At 42.3% G+C, this 23,997-nt stretch overlaps 1 protein-coding gene and 1 non-coding gene across 6 annotated transcripts in view; one reads left to right on the plus strand and one right to left on the minus strand.

Annotated features, from left to right (window-relative positions):
- The window catches only part of SH2D4B (SH2 domain containing 4B), a 77,724-nt gene that overhangs the window by 44,923 nt on the left and 8,804 nt on the right, over positions 1–23,997 (minus strand). For all 5 annotated transcript variants that reach the window (XR_009498007.1, XR_009498006.1, XM_059900288.1 and 2 more), the window contains 2 exons: positions 9,206–9,365; positions 7,970–8,117 (listed from right to left, as the gene is read on the minus strand). Coding sequence is in view for 3 of the 5 variants with exons in the window: in XM_059900288.1 (XP_059756271.1) it covers positions 7,970–8,117; positions 9,206–9,365 (308 nt within the window). In the remaining 2 variants the exon portion in view is untranslated. The remainder of the gene's footprint in view (positions 1–7,969; positions 8,118–9,205; positions 9,366–23,997) is intronic.
- Positions 5,970–6,042, plus strand: TRNAE-CUC (transfer RNA glutamic acid (anticodon CUC)). The gene has a single exon. It is a non-coding gene; the product is annotated as a tRNA-Glu (tRNA).

Raw genomic sequence — 23,997 nt, forward strand, 5'->3', positions numbered from 1 at the left:
TAAGGGGTGTACTAGCTCACCCGGCTGCCATAACGAAGTACCATAACAAAGCTGCCATAACAAAGTACTTGTAGATGGCCATCTTCTCCCTGTGTCTTCACATGGTCTTTCCTCTGTGTTCATACATGTCTGTGTCCAAATTTCCTCTTCTTATAAGGATACCAATCATAGGGAATTAGGGCCCGCCCTAAAGACCTCATTTTAACTTAATTTCCTCTTTAAAGACCTTAGCTCCAGGGGCTTCCCTGGTGGCGCAGTGGTTGAGAATCTGCCTGCCAATGCAAGAGACACGGGTTCGAGCCCTGGTCTGGGAAGATCCCACATGCCGCGGAGCAACTAGGCCCGTGAGCCACAACTACTGAGCCTGCGCGTCTGGAGCCTTTGCTCCACAACAAGAGAGGCCGCGATAGTGAGAGGCCCGCGCACCGCAATGAAGAGTGGCTCCCACTTGCCGCAACTAGAGAAAGCCCTCGCACAGAAACGAAGACCCAACACAGCCATAAATAAATAAACAAAATAAAAATTAAAAAAAAAAAAAGGACCTTAGCTCCAAATATAGTTACATTCTAAGATACCAGAGGTTGGGACTTCAACATATGTATTTTAAGTGGACACAATTTAGCCCATAACAAGGACACTGAAGGGTCATGACTGGCGTACCATAGATAAATAGCATTTGACCAACCACCTCAAATTAAATGCAGTGTTCCTACTCCAACCAGCTGTGGTGACATGAAGCAGCAAGGTAAATGGCAGTGCCCATCCCCCCGACCCCAACCCGGCAACCTCCATTCTACTCTCTGCTTCTACAAGTTCAACTTCGTTAGACTCCACATTTAAGTGAGATCATGCAACATCTGGCTTTCTGTGTCTAGCTTATTTCACTTAGCGTAATGTTCCCCAAGTTCATCCGTGTCGTCACAACTGGCAGGATTTCCTTCTTTTTTAAGACTGAATAATATTCCACTGTACATACATATATACTACTTCTTTTATCTATTCTTCTGTCTATAGATACTTAAGCTGTGTTTGATGAAAAGGCACAAAGTTTCAGTTATGCAGCATGAATAAATTCTGGACATCTAATGTACAGCATGAGGACTATAAATTAACACTGTATTGTATATTTGAAATATTCTCAGGGTAAATCTTAAGTGTTCTCATCACACACACAAAAAGTAACTAGGTGAAGTGATGGATATGTTAATTAGCTTGATTGGGCAATCATTTCACAATGTACATGTATATCAAAACCTCACATTGTACACTTTAAACACATACGATTTTGATTTGTCAATTATACCTCAATAAAGATGGGAAAAAATTACTACCAATAAATAAATAAATAGACAGATAGCTAGACGGATGGTAGAGCCACTGTTCACTCAATCCTTTTCTCCTGAGATTGAGACAACACCTAAGAGCCAGAAACCTGCATCAACCTCCATCTCAAAGGAAAACAACTGGTCACTTACTGTGACAAAGGCAAGCTCTTCACAGGGATGAGTCGACAAAAGAAAACGCTTTCAATTACAAATAAAGAGTACTACCTTATTCTCGCCCTGGTTTTGCTAAAATGCTCAACCTTCACAGCTAAAATTGCCTGAAAACTTTCACTGTTGCTACTTTCAGAGTCATCTGGCCCATCTGTGATGACTGAGGAAAAGGCCATCTTTCTTAGGCTTAGCAGCCAAAGGCCAAGGCAGCCGAAAGGCAGATAGGCAAAAACACTCGCCTTCCACCTTAGGAGTCGATTGCTTTTTTCTGGCAAGCCCAAAGCCCTCTGAGCTGTCCAGCTTATTCAATCCCCCTTCTCCTGGTAACCCATCAGTCACAGCACACCGCAGGAGCCCACAGAGGCCTGGCCCGTCTCACCCCAATGGAAAATGTCACGGAGACAGATGCTTTTTCTGGAAGGCATAGTTGTTTTTGTTTTTAGCCTGGCCCCAATGATACCATTGTGCCTTGTGGGATGATGTACTCCCAAACGACAGGGCCAGGCCTGTGTCATTTATTCCTCCATCGCCAGTTCCCAGCACAGGGCCTAGCAGATACTGGGTGCTCCGTAACACTGACCGAAAGAGTGAGTGAATGAACGAATCGACGACGAGAGGGTTTGTGATGATCCGTGATGGGGAAAGGGTAAACCACACCACGCTGTCTTGTTGATGCCAGCCTTGTCCAAGAGAAACTCAGATAAAGCCTACAATTTTCGAGAGAAAATGGAAAGTGGAAGGTTTTCCCACCGGTTATAACCTGATTGGGAATAAGGCAGCGATAGTTTCTCTAGTTGTGGAGGATGTCATGAGGTGGCCAAAGTGAACTCCAGCCTTAAAGGAGAAAAAGCAAAAAGAGGGTGGCCTTGAATAGAAAACAGAGAAAAATGAGGGACTTCCCTGGTGGTGCAGTGGTTAGGACTCCACGCTCCCAATGCAGGGGCCCCGGGTTCAATCCCTGGTCAGGGAACTAGATCCCACATGCATGCTGCAACTAAGAGTCTGCATGCCACAACTAAGGAGCAGGTGAGCCACAATTAAGGAGCCCACATGTGGCAACTAAGGAGCCAGCAAGCCACAAGTAAGACCTGACACAACCAAATAAAAATAAATAAATAAATATTAAATAGAAAACAGAGAAAAATGAAAGGACAACTTAGCTGTACCATGTCTTCCTCATCAGGGAAACTGGGAGGAGGCGGGAGGGGGCAGGAGACTTGGAGGTGGGGAAAGGAGGTCACAGGCCCTGAGGGAGAGGGAGAGAGCAGGATCCTTAGCCCATGTTCTGTGGTCGGAAGCAGAGGGAGAAGCATCCAAAATCAGTCTTATGAGTTACGAAAGCAGGGGAAAAAATGCAAATTTTATCTGGCCTCATGATCTCCTTTTTTCTAAAAAAAAAAAAAAAAAAAAAACTTCTGTGTAAATCTCATTCAAATGGTGCCAGCCACAACAGAATGGTTTTTAAAAACATGTTTTTAGCTGTCTGTATCTCCTATTTTGAAGTTCCCTCTTTAACCCACACAAGGTTCTGGGATTTTTTTCCCCCCATTTTCTAAAAGGAATTTCCTATGACCAGGAGAATTCGCAGAACGCGCCTACATCCTCAACACAGGCTGCCCAAAGTGAGCCCAGCCAACCTCCCTCCACCACCAGGCTTCTCATCCAGGTTCTCTCCTCTCCTCTAGCCCCCACCCCCTCCCCCTTCTGGGTGGTAAAAAACAAAAATAAAACAAACAAACAACAACCAAAAAAACCCTCAGCACAGCCATTCCAAGCACATTCTCTCTCCTCCAAGTCTGCCCCTCCTTCCCAGGTCCCCACGGTTAGAGGGTGGTGCCCTCTACCCATCCCTCAGCCTGGGGCTCAGACGCTTAGCTCTCTGCTCTCCCTCATCCCGACATCTAATTGATGCCAAGCCTTGTTGATTTCACCACCACCGTTTCTCTCTGTCCATCCCCTTCTATCTCTCCATAGTCACAGACTCTGTCCAGACCCTTATTTCCCACTTTGACCACTGCAAAGATCTCCTAACTGGCCTCTCTCTCCCTGCAAACTTTCATCACTTGAATCACACCCTCCCCACCAGTTATCCTCGTAACACTTGATCCAACCATGGCCCTCTGTATCCTCACAGGTCTGCTTTGCCCACAGAAAACAGTCCACCTCCTTAGCGTAGCATCCAAGGGCTCCACAGCCTACCTTTCCAGGTTTACATCTGGCTCCACCCATCGTGTGCTTTTTTCTCTGCCCCCAGCGGACCATTCATCGTTCCACAGATCTCCTTTCCATTTCCTGTCTTTGCTCATGCAAGACTCCTGGAGGGACCTTTGCCCTCTATGGTCCCCTGGGCGTGGTTAGGGCTGAGGGCTGCTCATAGAGTTGTCTCTCCCCTGGCACCCTGTAAGCTTTTTGAGAGCAGGGAGTTTATTACTACCACCACCACCCTCCCCCAAACAACCTGCACTTAGGTTCTCAGGGGGAAAAAAAAGTATTAAATTAGATGAATGTTATCGCTGCATTGCTGCATGCAAGACTCACATTATGTTAGAATCTTGGTGTTGAAAGACACATAAAAATTATCTAAACCAATTTCTAGCCCGATGCATGAATCCCTTTGGCAAAGCTGTTGCAGTTATCTATTGCTAAGTAACAACAAGCTATCAGCAAATTTAGTGGCTTAAAACACACCGTTATATGTGCTTGTGATTCTGTGGACTATTAATTCGGGCAGGGCTTGGCTGGGTGGCCCTTCAGCCCCACATTGTGTCAGCCAAGGTCAATCACTTGGTTGAGGTCATTGACTGGAAGAACCACGAAGGCTTCACTCACGTGCCTGGTGCCTCGGTGCTCCTCCATGTAGCCTCTGTTTGGCTCTAGCCTGGGTGTCCTTGCAACCTGGGAGTCTAGGGCAAGGAGGGCTTCTCATGAGGCAGCTTCCAAAAGTGAGCATTGCCAGAGGGGCAAAGGTAGAAGCTACAAATCTCTTACAGCCCGTCCTCAGAAGTTACACAGAGTCACTTCCATTGCATCCTACAGACCAAAGCTCGCCACAAGGCCGGCGGAGACTCAGAGTACCGGAAGCAGACCCCACTTCTCAAAGGGAGGTGAGGCCAAAAACTTACCGAGAGGCATATTTAATCCACCACAGAAACCTTTTCAGATACTTTCAGCCTACGCGTAACCATTTCCTGTGATGAAGAGCTCGTCACAATGCAAGGGTAGTTCATTTACGGACAGCTCTGACAGAAAATATCCCAGCTCATAAACATGGACTGTCCAGTGCCAGAGTCTGATCTGATGTTCCTTAATGAGCCCCTCCAGGGCCTCAAAGATGCTACCTGCATTTCTGAGCCTCCTCAAAATGCAGACATATCCATCAGGGTTGCTATGTATATTAAACACATATTAAACACATCCACACTTAGAAAATTAATTTTTAAAACACAAACAAACACGTAATAACGATAATCTTCTTTGGAAATAACACCAAAGCCTGCATTTGGGTCCCTCAGTGAACCTGATGCCTGGTCACATAGCTTTATGATCCTTCCATGAACCCCGACACAGAGCCAGCCCACAATTTATATCCGTCGATCACTGAGGTCCTCAAGGAGAACATCGACCAGAAAATCTCTGCTGGGAACTGAGCCCCAAGACCCCAGCTCCACTGAGCTACCCTCCCAGCATCTGGGACTCAGCTCACCTCTAGGGAGGAGGGAGTCCAGAGATTGGAACAGGTGACTTTCGCTGTTGGAGACATATAAAAAGTATTGTTTTTCTTCCCCAGCAGATTTAAATAATCATATGCAAAATCCAACAATACAAACTAAATACCTCTCCACTGTGGATTAGATGTGAGTTACTATTATGGAATCATAATGTTAATTTCAATCAGTGTGATAATGATTATTGTGGCTATGACAGGAAAGGTCCTTTTTCATGGAAGATCCTAGCTGAAGGATTAGGGTTTGATCAGGAGGCAGCAAACTGAGGCTCCCAGGCCAAACCTGGCTGACATGCATTATTAAAAGTCTCACTGGACCACGCCACACCCTTTTGTTTACATACTGTCTGTGGCTGCTTTTGTGCTACGATGGTCTGGGTGAGTAGTTGTGACAGAGGCAGACTCAAAAAGCCCAAAATATTGATTATCTGGTCCTTTACATAAAATAGTTTGCTAACCCTTGGGTTAGAGTTACTATGTCTGCCACTTTCTCTCAAATTGTTCAGCAAAATGACAGCAACCAAAAAGTGCATACATGTATCTGTATGTGTGTGTGTGCCTGCGCGCATGGAGAGAGAAGGAAAGAGAGTGAAAATGTGGCAAAATATTAATAATTGGTACATTTAAGTGGATAATATGTGAGTATTCATTTTATTATTCTTTCCACTTTTCTTCAAGTTTGAATCTTTTTTTAAATAAAGTGTTTTAGAGTAAATATTGCTTCACTTAAAAACTCAAAAGATGGGAATTCCCTGATGGTCCAGTGGTTAGGACTCCGTGCTCTCACTGCTGAGGGCCCGGGTTCAATCCCTGGTCGGGGAACTAAAATCCCACAAGCCGTATGGTGCAGCCAAAAAAAAAAAAAAAACACTCAAAAGAATCTCCTAGAAAAAAATGCAACTCATAGGAAACTTAACTAAGGAGACCAGTAACAATATAAATATATAACTAGCAATTGCAATAAGTTTAAAAATAATGAGCACAATCACAATAGCAATAAAAAATATTAAACCTAAAGTTTAATCAGAAAAGAAATGTAGAGCACCTAAATAAAACAATAAATTTTACCAAAGTCCAAAAAATAGAAGCCCACAGGTACCTATGTCATTGAGAATGTTTGGGATTGGGTGGCCAGTGTATTTACAGGTGTTAAAAAAAAAACCTATATCAAAGACAAAAAAGAAGCTTTGAATAAAAGGAAGAAAATACCACATTCCTGAACAAGAAGATTTAATTGTTCATATTATAAAAATGTTCATCCTCCACAAATACAGCAATAGCACTGATGCAATTCCAATAAAAACCACCACGTTTTTTTTTGATGTTGGGGGGATAGTGAGAAAATATTTCAAAAGTATCTCTAATAGGAAAAAATGGATGAGATTAGCCAAGGACATTTTAGAAATGAAGAGTAATGATAGACTCTGACTTTAATAGATGGTAAAATTTATGTTAAAGCTGCATATAATTAAACAATTAAATCTGGCTCAGGAATAATCAGTCAAAGAAGAAAAATCCACGAAAAGATCCAAAAGTAAGTAAGAAGTAAGAATCGAGGCAACAAATCCAGTGAGAGGAGAGAGGATGGTTTACATAGTAAGTGATGTTAGGATAACGGGCTAGCCATTTGGAAAAAAATAAAGTGAGAGCCATACATCATACCACACTCCAGAGTGAAGGAAAATTAAGTGCAAAGAAATGAAATAAGGAAAGATATATAAAACAATGTAGATTAGTATTTTTATAAGCTTGTGATGGCACAGATCTTTCTATGCATAAAACAAATAATAAAGAAAATGATTGATATAATTGGCTAATAAAAATTTTAACCTTCTGTACATCTCAAACCACTATAACCAAAATTAAGAAAATAGCAACAACAACACTGAGAAAAAATATTTGCAATAGAAATGATATTAAGGGGTCAATGTCCCCATTATCTAATCATTATGGGGGGAAAAGTTTTTAAAAATTCAAAAATGAGCAAATGCCATTCATATACAATTCACAAAATAATACAATTGTTGAGATTCAGCATGATTATCATTTTTTTCTTTTTGTTTATAGTATTTTCTGAGCTTTCTATCCCCCCAAAATATATTATTCCTGTAGAAAAAAAAAAATCTCAACATAGGAAGCAGGAAAAAATTTTTTTCTGTTTCAGGAAACCTAAGCTTCTTGCCAGAGGACAGTAAAGCTCTCTCAGAATGAGTAGATATGCAAGGTTACAAACAACCTCCTATCCTGGGCAAAAAATATACATTTTTCATGTCCTCGAATCCTCCAAAAATCTCAGGTAGGGTGTTGTTACTACCCTAATATTACAGACAAGAAAGTGAAGACTCAGAGAAGTTCAGCAAGCTTCCTAAGGTCACACAGCAGTAAGCAATAGAGTTGGAACTGGATCCCAGGCTGGTCTGACCACAAACTCAGCTCTTTTCAGGCCTCGTTTCAGGACCCTTGGGTTGGGATGCAGCGGGCTGAGTTCTGATCCTGGCTCTGTCCCCAACCACCAGTACACACAGCCTTGGCAAGTCTCTTCCCCTGTCTGACCCTGATTTCCTCATCTGTTCAAGGGGAAGTGGATTGGCCCAAATGGTGTGTCAAGTTCCTTCCTGCTCAGACATGCCAGATTTTTGTTCTCATAAAGCACTCATTAGCCCAAGGACTGGTCCAAACCAGAGATCAACCCCAGGGGCCTGGGGGCTGGAGCAGGTGGCCTCACACAGATGCCCAGGCACTGGCTCACCTTGAATTCCTCATGGATGCGCTCCTCCAGGACTTTGGCAGCCTTGCGGTCCTCCATCTCCACTTTCCACTTCTCCACCAGGATCCGGGCTTTCTCATTGGCCAGAGCATCCCGGAACTTCTTGGTGATCTCTGCCTCCTTCTGTCTCCTTCCAAGAGAACACCAGCAGGTATCAGGAGGTATGGGAAACTGAAGGACCACATGCCAACAGAACTTCAAATAAAAACCATGCGCAATGATTCTTGGTCTATCAGAACGGCAAATATCTGAGGTTCACAAAACTCAATGTTAGCAAAGGTGGGGAGTATAAATCACCAGAATTGCTCTGGAAGCCAGAAAATAAAACCTCAGAAACCCCATTTCTCACTCAAGTTTACAAAGGTGTAGGGAAAAGCTCATCAGAGGGTTTTTATAACATAAAAAGTGGCAAACAACCCAAATGTCCCTCAACAAGACCAATAAATTGGGTTTCTCACATAATGGGATACTATACAGTAATCTTAAATAACACTGTGGATCTATATTAATCAATTTATGAAGGTGTGAATAAAGCAGTTTACAAAGCATGTATTGCCCAAATGCTCACCATGGTTATCTTAGGTGGTGAGTATTGAGTTGTTATTTAATTGATTCTTTACAGTTTTCAATGTTGTTTACATGTTACAATTTTATGATTAAAACACTGTCATTAAAAATTGGGGGAAAAATGTTGGAGTCGACTTCATACAGATTTCCAAGTCTGGCAAAAAATATGTTAAATGTGGTTTATGAAAGAAGTCTGACACCCCCCAGTATCAGTAGGGGCTCAACTGTCCATCTTGCGTGAGAAATGGAGGTAACACGACGAGGAACAAGCAGATTTTAAAAGTGAATTCAAATGGCTCTGCTGTCCTCGGGACAACTCAGTGAGGAAAGAGGCAAAAGGATACAATATGCATTATCTCAGTAAATCCAACCACATCCATACAGAAAAGGCGTTGTGATACCCAAACCACAGATGTGAAAACTGAGGCCCTGGATCAGCTCACCACGAATTAGTGGAGCCAGGATTTGAACCCACAAGGTCTACCTGATGTAAGACTAGTGCTTTGGTCCCCTAATCTTAGCAGAGCTCCACACAGCCAGCCAGCTGCCTGGCACCTCCTCCCTCCCACCCATAACCTATTGTCCTTAATTTGAACCCACCCCAAGCCTCCGTGTTCAGGACCCGCTCCAGTACCCATTGGCACCTCTCACCAGAGCTCCTCCGCCTCCCTCTGTGCCTGCAGCCGCGCCCTCTCTGCAATCAGCTCCTCAGAAATCTCTTCATAGGGCTTGTCTCCAGGGCCTTCTCCCATGACCCAGACCCAGACTTCGCCATCTGCCCCCAGGAGCCACTGGATGTGCTTGTCACTCGCTGCCTCACAACACAGGAAGAACAAGGAAAGAAGGAAAATCAGGTCTGAGTTGTACTGAGTCAGGAATGACCTGGGCTGGCCAGGGGTGCACAACCATCACGCCACCCTACAAAACGTGGTCATCTGCAAAGAGGATGCCAGAGAGACATTGACCTGAGTGCAGGTCCATGGCCATCTCCCTCTCCCACTCCCTCTAGGGAACAATATGTCAGCTAAGTCAGCCTGCTGGAGCAGGTGTTCAAAGCTGGAACTGGTGTCCAAAGCCCAGAGACCCTGAAATCTTCAGCACAGAAGACATCAGGTGACAGCACTTGCTGAAGGAAGACTTGTGTCGCTCCCAAGCCAAGGCAGTTAGGAGCCCGGAGTCTTCTCTCCTCTCTCTCCTCTCTCTCTCCTCTCTCTCTCTCTCTCTCCCTCCTTCCCTCCATCTCTCTATCTCTATCTCTATCTCTATCTCTATCTCTATCTCTATCTATCTCTATCTCTCCTGTCCATTGGCTGGAAATAAGGAATTGGAGATGGTGGCATTGCAAGATGAAGCAGCTGGCCCCTGAGTCTCCCTGACCCACATCAGCCTGTAACCTGAGCAAGAAATAAACCTGTGTTGGATGAAGTCACTGAGATTTTTCAGTTTGCCTGTTCTAACAGATTCCATTGATAACCATGACTAAAATGGAAATCTAAAGTGGGGTACTGGCTGAAACAGGAATATCAACTAAGTGTCACTGCCTTACCAGTGATGTTTAGCAGGCTGAATGGCTGGAGATCCACGTGATGCAGGAGCAAAGCATCTGGTAAAGTTATCAGACACTATCACTTAAAAGGCAGACCCTCCTGCCTTCTGAACCCGTCCCCCCTAAGGGAAGATATTGGAAAATAGAACTTTGGTAGTGGGTTGGTTGCTAGGAGCTGTGTTTGGCAAGATGTTAAGTTCAAGGAAGAATTGAGCACTTTGCAAGTAGAAATGAAAGGGAATAAAGAGAATATAGAAATCTGGGACTTTGTAGGTTTGGAAGAGCCATCTCTTTCTAGGGCCCAAATTGCAAGAGATGGGATTTTTAAAGGTTTTGCATGACTGGCCCAGTAAAACTTTTAAGGTGAGTAAAGGGCCCTAGGACACAGATCTCTGTGATGGTCATGAGGATGTGCTCCACGGACATCCCACAACAGGGAGCGTAACTGACTGCGCACTCCAGCTCCTATGCCCTTGTGTTTGCCCAAGGCCACGCTTCCAGAGGAGGCGCCCAGCCTTTGACTGAGCACGGCGGGCTGGTTCCTGGGAGACATGGGACTCCTCTGATGGGCAACTTCCCGGAGGCCTTGACAAACCTTCCCTGGACTGCGTGTCTGTCTGGAACACCTCCACCCCACCTGCCCTTCCCCTCTCCTTCACTCAAGGTCACGCCGGCACTGCAGTGTGATGCCTCTCCCAGCCTCCTCCAGCTCTCTGCCCTTCTTCTCTCACAGGCGTTTCCTGAACAAAACCCTTGTGTGATTTTCTCCCAACCTTGTCTCTGCTCCTCACAAGCACACTCAGAGTGCAAGCTCTCACACTTAGTTTTCAAAGAGCCTAACGTAGATGACCTTCAGTCGAAAGGTAGAGGCATCAGGGTAAAGAGGCAAAGAAAAACAGGCAATCTGCGAAATATGTCCAGAGAAGAATCTTAGATGTTGCTCCTGGCACATGGAAGCAAACAGATCAGAAGCCTCCTAAGTCTCTGAGTCTGGACTAAAAAAGCCTCTGATTGTTCAAGACTTAAACAACCGTTGGGCACCCAACCTTGATGACCAGGGGGCAGGTTTCAAAGGCTAGATTGGTCCAAGGAGCGTGCGACCCTCAACACTCACTCTGGATGTGGCCAAGGGGAATCATGAACAAGAGGAGCCTCCAGGGCACAGACAGCACCCATTCAAGGCCATCCCTTCAGCGCCAGGGCAGGGGGACCTCGCAGAGCCTGACCTGGAGGATTTCAGGATGCCATAGACTAGTGATTGAGTGGGGCTCACACATCCCCCTTTTCCGTAGCGGATATTCTGACCCTGCTCCCCCACTGTATATCGTGTCTTAAAGGTGGGCCGTGTTAGGATGACATGTCTTTTTAGCGATATCAGGACCTTAGAGTGCCTAACGCAGAACATGTGCAGACTGCAAACTTTGGGTTGATGCAGTGACCGGGTGAGACGTGCGGGCATCCCCTTAAGGAGGTGGTGAGTGTATTTATGCAGAGAAGAACAACACAAGTGAGTAACCAGAAGGACAGTTTGTGACAGTGACCACGCTATGTCCAGCACCCCAGCTCCACTCCCTGAGCCCACCGGATGACCACTTTTCTCAGGTTCCCTTCAATTCCGCGGGGCCACATGACTGAATTCTAGTCTGTGGAACGTCAGGGGAAGTGATTTGTGCCACTTTCAGGCTGAGGCTGGTTGCAATCTGAGTGCCTTTTCCACATTCTCTCTCCCATCCCTTCAGTGGGAGATAAACGACTCCAAGATGGTGGAGAAAAAAGCAACCTGATCCATGAGTCAGTGTTCGAAAGCAAGCCAGGCAGACAGCTACCTAATCCACATCAAACCGCGACTTAATCAGAAGTAAATCTTCATTATGTTAACCCACTGAAATTCCAGCGTTTACCTATTGCAGAAGGCAGCATTAATTCCCCCGGCATTGGTAAATTTTTAGTATGTTAAAGCAATATAGTAATAGAGGAATATAAGTTTAATTATGACTGATAGAACCAGGGAAGCAACCACTACTAGAATTGTAGACCTTCCAAATTAATAGTGGGCAAAAGTAAATATAAGAGGCTTACCAATCCTGCAAAAATACTTAAAGGGGAAAGAGAAAACAACAGAAAATGTGCAGTTATTATAGCAGGCACTGCCAGTTACCTCATCGCCCATTCCAGCCACCTTCCTGCCTTACTAAAAACCCCAGTTTCTTCTGGGGAGTAACAGAGATCCCTTGGTTTCAGAAGAGGCAGGTCTCTACCCCAGCCTCAAAGGACAAATAAAATTAGTCTAAACCCATCACGTAAATTTATTCTCATTGGCAAGTAATCGATCTAGGATTGACCAGACATCCCCGTTCTTGACAAAGGAGATGCAGGCGGAAGTCCCAATGACGGGGACTCATTCTCTGAACAAAAGGTGAAGACTTCTTAAGGTTGCAGACAAATACTGTTTGATTCCACTCATACAAGGTACCCAGAATAGTCAAATTCATTGAGTCAGAAAGTACATTGGTAGATGCCAGGGGCCGGGGGAGGGGGGGGTAGGAGGAGTGGGGAGTTAGTGTTTAATGGGGACAGAGTTTCAGTTTAGGAAGGTGAAAAATTCAGGAGATGGATGATGATGAGAGTTGCATAACAATGTGAATGTACTTAGTGCCACTGAACTGTACAGTTAAATATGGTTAAAATAGTATGTTTTATATTATGTGACTTTTACCACAATAAAAAAACATTAGGGCTTCCCTGGTGGCGCAGTGGTTGAGAATCTGCCTGCTAATGCAGGGGACATGGGTTCGAGCCCTGGTCTGGGAAGATCCCACATGCCGCGGAGCAACTGGGCCCGTGAGCCACAACTACTGAGCCTGCGCATCTGGAGCCTGTGCTCCACAACAAGAGAGGCCACGACAGTGAGAGGCCCACGCACCGCGATGAAGAGTGGCCCCCACTTGCCACAACTAGATAAAGCCCTCACACAGAAAACGAAGACCCAACACAGCCAAAAATAAAAATTAATTAATTAATTAATTAATTTTTTTAAAAAAAAGGTGAAGACTTCTTAGGAGAAGCCCGTTCACTCTTTACTCGTTTACCTCACCTCCTTCTTCCTGCCTGGAATGAAGATGTGATGCCAGGAGCTGCTGGAGGACTTTTGCAGCCATGAGGAAGAAAGCCACATGCTAAGGATGAGTAAGTGGAAGGATGAAGGAGATGGGGCCTTGATGATCTTGCTGAGCAGCTAAACTAATCTATCCATTGCAGTACACCTCCAGAATTCTTATCATTTGAGAAAAATAAGGAACTCCAAGGAATAAAGTTCTGTAATTATTAAATGAAATGTGGTAATATAAATAAATATGAAAGATTTATTTAATTAGGCAACTATTAATCGTGCATTCTGTTACTTACGGCCAAGCACATCCCTAACTGATACAGATAACAAATGAAAAATAACACAGAAGCCCTAAACCCTAAGTATATTCATTAACACAAAAATGGGAACAGAATTAATTTCCCTATTAAAGATCTGAGACTGTCAGATGTAAATAAAAAGTAAAAGACAAACACTGCTTTGGGAAAGACCCTAGGTGTTCTCCTTACTGGCTGCAAATAATAATAAATCCTTCCTTGGGGGTGGTGGGATGAATTGGGAGATTGGGATTGACATATATACACTAATAAGTATAAAACAAATAACTGATAAGAACCTGCTGTATAAAAAAAATAAAATAAAATAAAATTCAAAAAAAAAAGAAAGGAAAGAAAGAAAAAAACCCACTATTTAATGTCATTAATTAAGTCATCACTTTCTGACCCTACTTCTAACAAGGCATATTTCATTATAGCTTCAGTGTCAATTTTCTCTTCTTTTACTAAATTAAAATTCCACTGGACTGGTCACTAAATTAAATTTCTACTGGTGAACATTCTAACCCTGTAATTCTGGGCATAAGGGTGTTTTACATGAGAGCTGTCCTTAGAAAATGCTGCCAGTTATATTTTTGAATTTAGGTTAGATAAAGTATTCCCAAGTTTTCCCCATCATGGAAAAACAATAATAATAATAATAATAATAAATCCTTCCTTCTGATGGGGAAAAAAAAGTAAAATCCAATTCTGTACTATTTAAATAAAACACACATGTAAAAAAGAAAAAGTTTAAAAATAAAGAGCTGGTTAACAATAGACCATACAAAGGCAAGCAAAAAGAAAGCAGAAGTGGCAATGTCAAACAAAGTAAATTCAAGGACAAATGTGTTAGACAAGACAAAAAAGAATATTATGTAATTATAAAAGATGCAACCCACAAAGAAGACATAACAGTCAAAAAACTTTATACAACAAACAACATAGCAGAAAACTGCATAAAACAAAAACTCCTAACAGCACAATGAGAATTTGAAAATGTATATATACTCATGGTGGAGAGTTTCACTATATTTATTTAAGAAGCTGGTAGACCAAATCGATTTTAAAAATTAATAATATAGAGGATTTGAATAATATAGTAAACAAATTTTACTTAACAACTACAGAACTTTACTCCTTAAACATTGACAATATACTTTTCTTCTTCTGATCTTGCAATTATGAGAAAATTTTATAGACCGCATCCTCAAATAATAATACAAAACTTAGAAATCAATGGGGTAAAATAGCCATCAAGAAAGTATCTCTTAGAGAACCCATGGATCTTAGGGGAAATCAAAACTGAAATTACACATTATCTAGGGGGAAAATTGTAGCAAAAAAAAAAAAAAATATGGGCACAGATAACAGTAAGCTCAAAAGAAAAATTATAAGCTTAAAGGCTTTTCTTTTTGATGTCCCCGTGAAGATAAAATTCTCTTCTCCAAACACAGTATAGATGCCTCCATTGACTCTATTCCAAACAGAAGTGTGAAACAGTGAGCAGGGTGGGTGCTCCCATGTGGGTCCTGAAGCAAATAGTGGTCACCAGAAATGAGACTCCTACAGGGTAGAGGGGAATCAAAGTTCTCCAGGTGAGACTGGGACCTGAGTAGGATTGAGGTCAGATGCTGGTAATGTGCTTGGCAAGTTCATGAAACAGCAAGGAGACCACTGTGGCTGCAGCAGAGGGAGCAAGAAGGGAAACTGGAAATGCAGTTGGAGAAGCAGCAGCTTTAATTCATTCAGTGTGGGAAACAGGGGACAAGAAAACCTGTAGGCCAGTGAGCATTTGTAATAGTCCAGGGGACAGACAATCATTTCTTGGACGAAGATGGTCCTGGTGGAGGAGGTATAAAGTGGTTAAGATTTAGGATATATTCTGAAGGAAAAAGCAATATTTGCTTAAATTTTGGATATGAGTTGTGAAAGAAAAAGAGCAAGAAAACTCTAACTTTTCAGCTTAAGCAATGGAATGGATGGTCATATTACTGAAAAGAGTAACATGAAAGAAACTGCTTGGATAAATCAACATTTCTGTTTGGGCCAAATTAAGTTTGAGACGTCTATTAGACATCCAATAGGCAGTTGAATAAAACAGAGTTCAGAGGAGAGGCTGGAACTAAAATATCATTTTTTGGAGGCATCAGTGTATAGATATTTAAAGCCACAAAACTGGACGAGAGCAGGTAGAGAGTGAGTGTAGAAAGAAAACAGAAGAGGTCGAAGGACTGAAGCCCAGCACACTCCAACACCTAGATAGGAGAAGGACCCCCAAGGAGATGAGGACAAAGAAGGCTTCGAGGCAGGACAACAACCAAAAGAGAGCAGTATCCCAGAAGCCAAGTGGAGAAAGAATTTCAGGAATTAAAGGGAGGTCAACTGTGTCAAAGGCTACTGATGGGTCATTGGGATGAAGACTTGAGAATTGACCATTGGATTCAACAACATGGAAGTCACCAATGACCTTGATAAAGGTGGTTTTATGAGTCTGTGAAAAGGAACATTTGGACGCTTGGAAACTTTTAGAGGAAAATATAAATGCATATCATTATTACTTTGGGGAAGGGAAGAACTTCTTCTATGAGACATAAAAAGAATAAACTATGAGAGACAATGTTGATATATTTGAATACAGATTAAAGCTTAAAATTTCTACACATAAAAAATACCATAAAGACAATTAAAAATCAAGTCACCAACTGAGAGAAGATACTTGAATACACATAACTGTCAAACGACTGCACCAATTAATAAAAGCAATAGTAACAGCTAACATCTACAGAAGGCTTATCTGCTAATCATGGTTCAACATATTTTACATGTATTAACTTATTAATGTCTAGAACAATCTTTCTCTACTAGGGTCCTGTGAGAGAAATAAGCCCTATAAAACATAATTTGAATGGCCATTTTTTTTCTCAGTTCTCCCAAGAATGGTATATAGATAGTACTAGTCTAGATGCATTGTAGAAAAGCTAACTCATTGCATACAATGTATCCTTTAAAGCATCTGTTATCAAATAATTTGCTCTCAAGACCCCTTTATAGTCTTTAAAAATATTGAGTATCTCAAAGAATTTTTGTTTATGTGGGTTATATCTATCAATATTTATCATATTCAAAATTAAAACTGAGAAAATTTTTTATATATATTTATTTAAAATAATAGCAACTTGGGACTTCCCTGGCGGTCCAGTGGTTACAACTCCGCACTTCCACTGAAGGAGACATGGGTTCAATCCCTGGTCGAGGAACTAAGATCTCACATGCCACAGGGCGTGGCCTAAAAAAAAAGTTACTTCAAAGTAAAAAGTTTAACGATCTTTAAGCAAAATAAAATTAAAACCCATTGGTTTATTTTGCATTTTGAATGGATCTTTTACTCATGTGTGATTTTGCACAATTCCTCATTGGTCCTTGGAAAATATTGGTTCACTGATCAAGCAGATCTTCCAAATGTGGACCCATTTTATTTTACAATATCATAAAATTGTTTGTTAATATTACTATGAACCTCAGAGAAAAGCCTTTATGTATTGGGAATCTAATAAGTTCATTGTAGCTGATACAAGTTTTCCAAAAATTCTAATTTTTGCTTGAAACCTGGAATTTTATCACTGGAATAAATTTTATCCGTTGTTTTCCTTTAAGTGACAGATTCACTTTATTCATTTGCAAATACCCAAGTCTGAAAAAAGACATAGTTTGTCAGTCTTCTTTCAAGTAAAAATGGCATTCCATGAATAAAGAGGCTAGTTCAGCACATAACTCAAAAAATCACACAGTGCCTTTCCTCAAGACACCCATCATACTTCAGAAATGCTTTATGCATCCTTCCATTTTGTCAAACAATAAAACGAATAAGGTTTACTGTTTCATCAAGGAGTGAAACCATCATTAATTTTACTGTGAGTGTATGATGATGAAAAAATACAGTCATTTCACTCCTACAAGACTGGAAAGAATAAAAAAGTGTGATGACAAATTCTGATTGTTGAAAAGGATATAGAGCAATGATAATTCTTATAAATTGTTGATGGCTGAAGGCACTGATACAACCACTTTGAAGATATTTGGCAAATATTTAGTAAAGTTGAACATGCTACACATTATTACCAAGGAATAGCACTTCCAAGTACACACGTGCCCAGAGAAACATGAACAAGAAGGTTCATGGAAACATTGTCCAAAATATTAAAAATCAGGAACAACATAAATGACTAATCAAGGAAAACAGATAAATAAATTATAGTATGTTCTTATAATGCAGTACTCTATAGCAAGAAAAATAAATAGGTTTGAACAACACAGACATATCTCCTTAAAAAATGCAGAACCAATAAATTAAATTAAATTCAGATTGCATACAGTATAATGTCATTCATATAATGATTAAGCAACATACTGCTTACAAAACATATATTATAGTATGGAAAAATATAAGGATGATACATGTTGAATTTATAATAGGCTTGCATATGGGGAGGGAGATGGGGAGTGAAATTTTAGAAAGGCATTAAAGTGGGTCTCAACTGTATATGAAGTACTTAAATAAAAACAAAGAAGGCACTAAGTTAACACTTAATAAAGACATGATGGGTCCATAAGTACTTATTATATTATTTTCCATTTTACCTATATGTTTAAATATTTTATAATGAGAAATTTTAAAAGCTTTATTTAAAAAAAGATGTGGGACTTCCCTGGTAGTCCAGTGGTTAAGACTCCATGCTCCCAATGCAGGGGGCCTGGGTTCGATCCCTGGTCAGGGAACTAGATCCTACATGCATGCTGCAACTAAGACCCGGCGCAGCCAAATAAAATAAATAAATAAATAAATTTTTTAAAAATATGAAATAAAAATTTTTAAAAAGATGTAACATGAATAAACTAAGTTCTCAATCTAAGACATAAAAAAAGAACAATAAAATAAAAGCAGGAGAAAATAATTAATGAAAAAAACTAATATTAGTGAATGCAAAGCATATATATTATAAATACAACCAAACATTTGTTCTTTGAAAAATGTAATAAAGTAGGAAACCACCCAGCATGCTTAAATTAAGTTAAAACATATATATATGTTATATGTTATATATATGCCATACATATGTTTTTATATATATATATGGACTATGTATACAGTATATATAATATATATGGCATTAGGAATAAGACAATGTAAAACAAGAACTGATTAAAAGAGAATATCATGTGCTATTCTGTGTTAATAAATTTGAAAATATAGATATAGGTATAAATCTTCATGACCTTAAAGTAGACAATGGTTTCTTAGATATGATACCAAAAGCACAAACAACAAAGAAAATATATATCAATACAATTTGGACTTCATCAAAATTTGAAATTTAAAACTTTTGTGTTTCAAAGGATGCCATCAAGAAAGTAAAAGGGCAATCCAAAGAGTGGGAGTAAATATTTACAGATCATATATCTGATAAGGAACTTGTGCCTGGAGTGTATAAAAATTCTTACAGCTCAATAATAAAAAGACAACTCAGTCAAAAAATGGGCAAAGGATCTAAATATACATTTCTCCAAAGAAGATATATGGATGTCCAATAAGCACAAGAAAAGATGCTCAAAATCTTTACTCATCAGGGAAATGCAAATCAAAACCACAATGACATAACACTTCACGTCTCCCAGGATGGATTTAACCAAAAACATAGATAATAACAAGTACTGATGAGAATGTGGAGAAATTAGAACTCTCATACACTGCTGGTGGGAAGGTAAAATGGTGCAACTGCTTTGGAAAACAATCTGCCAATTCTTCAAGTTATTAAAGTTATCAAATGATCCAGCAATTCCACTCGTAGGTACACACCCAATAGAAATGAAAACATACATCCACACAAAAACTTGTACGTGTGTTTATAGAAGCATTATTCATAATAGCCAAAAGTGAAAACAACCCAAATGTCCATTAAGAGATAAATGGACAACCAAATGTGGTACATCCATATAATGGAATATTATTCGGCCATAAAAAAAGAATGATACTGGTACATGCTACATTGTGGATGGACCTTGAAAACATTATGCTAAGTGCAAGAAGCCAGTCACAAAAGTCTAATATTATATTATTCCACTCATATGAAAGTCCAGAATAGGGAGACCCATAGAGACATAAAGTAGATTAGCAGTGGACTTCCCTGGTGGCGCAGTGGTTAAGAATCCACCTGCCAATGCAGGGGACATGGGTTCAATCCCTGGTCCAGGAAGATCCCATATGCCACGGAGCAACTAAGCCTTGCCTGCCACAGCTACTGAAGCCCACGTGCCACAACTACTGAAGCCCGCACGCCTACAGCCCGTGCTCCACAACAAGAGAAGCCACCATAATGAGAAGCTCACACATCGCAACAAAGAGCAGCCCCCGCTTGACGCAAGTAGAGGAAGCCCACTCGAAGCAATGAAGACCCAGTGCAGAAAAAAAAAAAAGTAGATTAGTGGTTGCTAAGGGCTGGAGCAGGAAGAAAGGGGTCTGGCAGTTACTAGTTAAAGTGTACGGGTTTTCTTGAGGTGATGAAAATATTCCAAAATTGATTGTGGTGATGGCTGCACATCTCTGTGAATATATTAAAAACCATTTAGTTGTACACATTAAATGGGTGACTTGTGTACACTTTAAATGGGTGACTTGTATGGTATATGAATTACATCTCAATAAAGCTGTTTGTGACAACAAAAACTCTCCTGGTAATTTATATGATAAGGTAATTTATAGGGAAAAAAATCAGTTAGGGTATAGAGGTCTAAACAACATATTGACCGACTTAACCTAACTGACGTCTATAGAACACTCCACACTACAGCAGAATACTTTCTTTATCAAGTGCACACAGAAACAAGGTTGACTACATTCTCAGCCATTAACTTTCAAATGTTTGAAATCATTTACGGTATGTATTGAGAACCCAACCGTGGTGGCCAGATAATAAGCACATCTGTGAGATGATAGGATAAAAATAAATGCTCCCTGAGGCCCTGTCATCTTGAAAGGACATGAGGGAAACAGGTGTGGAAATGTACCCAAAGAATTTAAACCCCAAAGTTGAATGCAAACTCTGGTTCCAAATGCAAGAGTCCTAGGAAGCTGTGCTAGTTTTTACGTGAGAAAAACCTGGAAAGCAGCGATGCTACTAGCCACTGGGAGAGATAACAGAGGGGCCGGCAGCCGCCTGCAACCTGCTGCTTCAGCCCGGCTCCCCCGAGTGGGGCTGAGACCTGGCGTCAGGTTACAGGGAGTCAGGAGGTAACCAGCTGGTGGCCTTTCTCAGAAACTGCCCCTGCTGACCTCCTGGTGCAAAGGGAAGCAGTGAGGTGGACAGTTAGGGAAGGAGGGAGGTGGCAGGCATGATCACCTCTGAAGCAAGGGGAGGAAATTACACCCGGCCAGCTCAGCCCAGCATGCCCACCTGGGGCCTTGCAACAGGCAGGAGAAGGGCTTCCCTCCAGCCAGAGCTGAGCAAAACTCCATCTGTTTAAAGAGCCCATGGGCTGTAGAAAACAAACTTACGGTTACTAGGGGGGAAAGGGGGAGAGGAATAAATTGGGAGATTGGGATTGACATATACACACTACTATATATAAAATAGATAACTAATAAGGACCTACTGTATAGCACAGGGAACTCTACTCAATACTCTGTGATGATCTATATGGGAAAAGAATCTAAAAAAGAGTGGATTATAAGTATAACTGATTCACTTTGCTGCACACCTGAAACTAACACAACATTGTAAACCATCCATACTCCAATAAAAAATTTTAAAAAATAATAATACACAGCCCATGGGCTTTTGGCAGCAGCCGGGAGAAAGTTGCAGGGACAGGAGAACCCCATCCCCGTGGGCCCAAGCTCCTCGGGAACCTGCAGAAAATCTGTCCCTCCACAGCCATGCAGGAGAGAGAGTATCTCTTTCTCTGGATCCCCATCAACATTACTACTAGCAAACTTCTTTAACTTTTGCTAGTATTATTGTTTTAATTTGCAGTGATGTACTGGTAGTTCGCTAGTGAGGATGAACACCTTTCCACATGGTCATTGTGACTCGAAGTTGCACTCCTGTGAATGGCTTGTTCATGTCTATTCCCCATTTTTCTACTGTTTGTCTTCTGCTAACTGATTTAGGAAGTTTCTTTATTCTCTGGATACAAGTCCTTTGCCTGTTATAAATGTTGCAGATATTTTTCTCTCATTTATCTCCTGCTTTGTTCTCTTTTTAAACTCCGTTTGGTATCTTTTATCAAGAAGATTTTTTAAATCTAGTCATATTTATCTTTATTTTTCCTTTTATTTTTCTTGTGGTATCTTATTTTAAGAACACCTTCGCTCTCCCCACTATTCTCTCATATTTTCTTTGATTACTTCTATGATTTTGTTTTTGCTTTTTCTGCACTGGTCTTTAATCACCTGGAATATGTCATTTCACCATGGGAGCAGCTGTGAGGAGGAGGAAGACGTGTGCACTGCAGTGGGGGGAACTGGAGCCCCAGCAGGCCTGGACCCGATTCCAACTCCACCTCGACTCAAACGGAGATAATAACATATTTCATTAATTTGAAGACACACACCTTAACATTTCTGAAATCAGGATGTATCTTACAAACAATGGTGTATCGTGGTTTAATTTACAGCTTTCTTAGTAATATATAAAAACAGTGTGTCTTTCAAGCTATGGCATCTTAGATTTCATGAAATACAAAGGACCCAAGCTCAGGTCCCTAAGGGGGTGGGATAAACAGACACTTAAAGGGCCCAGGACAGGTCAGACACACAGGAGGCAAGGCGTTCCATCTGGGTGAGTTCTCCTTCATTCCAAAGAATGCAGCGGCTCTGAGGCTTCATTCTTCCTGCAGCCCTGGCCCTCCCCTTAGCTTCCAGAACCTGAGCCTACTCTCTGGGAACCCCTCCAGGCTCCCCTACCAAAGGCCTTCAGCTGGACAAGGCCACACCTTCAGTTCTCTCCTTCTAGATACAGGATGCTCAGAGCTGACAGTTAAGGCTGATCTCCCTCCACAGCCAAGAAAACGGCACTCTCACCCCTGGGGACACCCACACCTGCTGGGCACCAAGAGCCCCCCCATGCTCTCATGGCAGCTTCTGCTTGGCTCCTCCCACTGCCCGCCTGGTGAGTCTGGGGCTTTGCAGCTTCTGCAAATGCTGGCACTGGAGACGGGGAGCCGTGGATGCTGGCAGAGCTGCCTCGGCCAGAACCACAGCGCCGGCTGGGGGAAGGCAGGGAGGAAAGGGAGTGAGCTGGTGGCCTGCAGAGGCCCCCAGCCAGGGCCAGCGTGGGAACTTTGCACAGTGGCCCCTTCAGCCTTACAGCCACCCAGAAAGCCCTTCCCTCTTCACGGAAGAAGGAACTGAGCTGCAGGGAAGCCGAGTGACGCCCCTCAGCGACGCTGAGACTGTACCACGGAGGACCTCGCTCACCAGCACTGCGGCCCCACCTTTCTGTCCACCGTATGGAGGCCCAACAGGGCTGAGGAGGCAGAAAGTGGGCTCTCCCCCTCAAGGTCAATTCCACACACCTGGGCAGAGCACCAACTGCATGGAAGGCCCACCCTGGGTCTCAGAGTCCAGGCGGGGGTAGTGGTCTGGCCCCTAGCCCCTCTCTCCTCACCCTAAGGGGTCCCACACCCAGCTGCACAGTCACAACCAGGGTGGTCCCAGGCCAGTCCCAGGCCATACACTATGCAATTCCCCACGGACTAGTCCTCCCACCCACCATAATGCCACATCTTTGCTTCACCTGTAGGAAAGCTTACCAGCATCCAAGAACCAAGAGTCTCCTTTTACTGGAATAACTGAATTTCTTCCAATTTACCCTAAGAAGTAACCACACAAGGAATAATGATTTGACAGACACAGGAAAAGTCCCATCCCCACCCTCATCCCTGAGACTACAGAAAAACTGAGGTTGGCCAAGCAGTGGTGGAGCTGGGCCCATAGCCTGGGTCCCATGGGAACATTCAGGAAGAGGCTGAACAAATTCCAAGGGCATCTGCCACCAGAGGCAGACGGAGGCAGTGAGGAAAGGAAGGAGGTGGACATGGCTTGGCTCTTATGTGCCCCACATGGTGGCGGGAGCTTTCCCACTTGTTGAAGAAGCTTTTTGAACCCTGCCAACAACTGCTGGGGAAGGGTTATTATTCCCATTGCACAGGTGATGTTCCAAGGTCAACCCAGTAGACCAAAGATGAAAATCCAGGGGACTTGGTTCTATTCCACCACGCTAGAGACATGTTGAAAATAGCATTAACCCAACCAAAAGGTGGAGAAGTGATCTGTGACACTGTCATTTCCCACCCTTCAGCCCCTCAGGAAATGAGCTAATGGAGCATCCCTTCGGGTGTGGAAGTCTGGAAGAACAGGCAGGATCTGCCTGCCCCCCACATACACCCTGAGAGCTGCAGTGCCTATCTACAGGTGACGGGCGCTAGGACGCCTCTC

This window comes from Balaenoptera ricei, chromosome 16, assembly GCF_028023285.1.
Source record: "Balaenoptera ricei isolate mBalRic1 chromosome 16, mBalRic1.hap2, whole genome shotgun sequence".
Classification (NCBI taxonomy): Eukaryota; Metazoa; Chordata; class Mammalia; order Artiodactyla; family Balaenopteridae; genus Balaenoptera; species Balaenoptera ricei.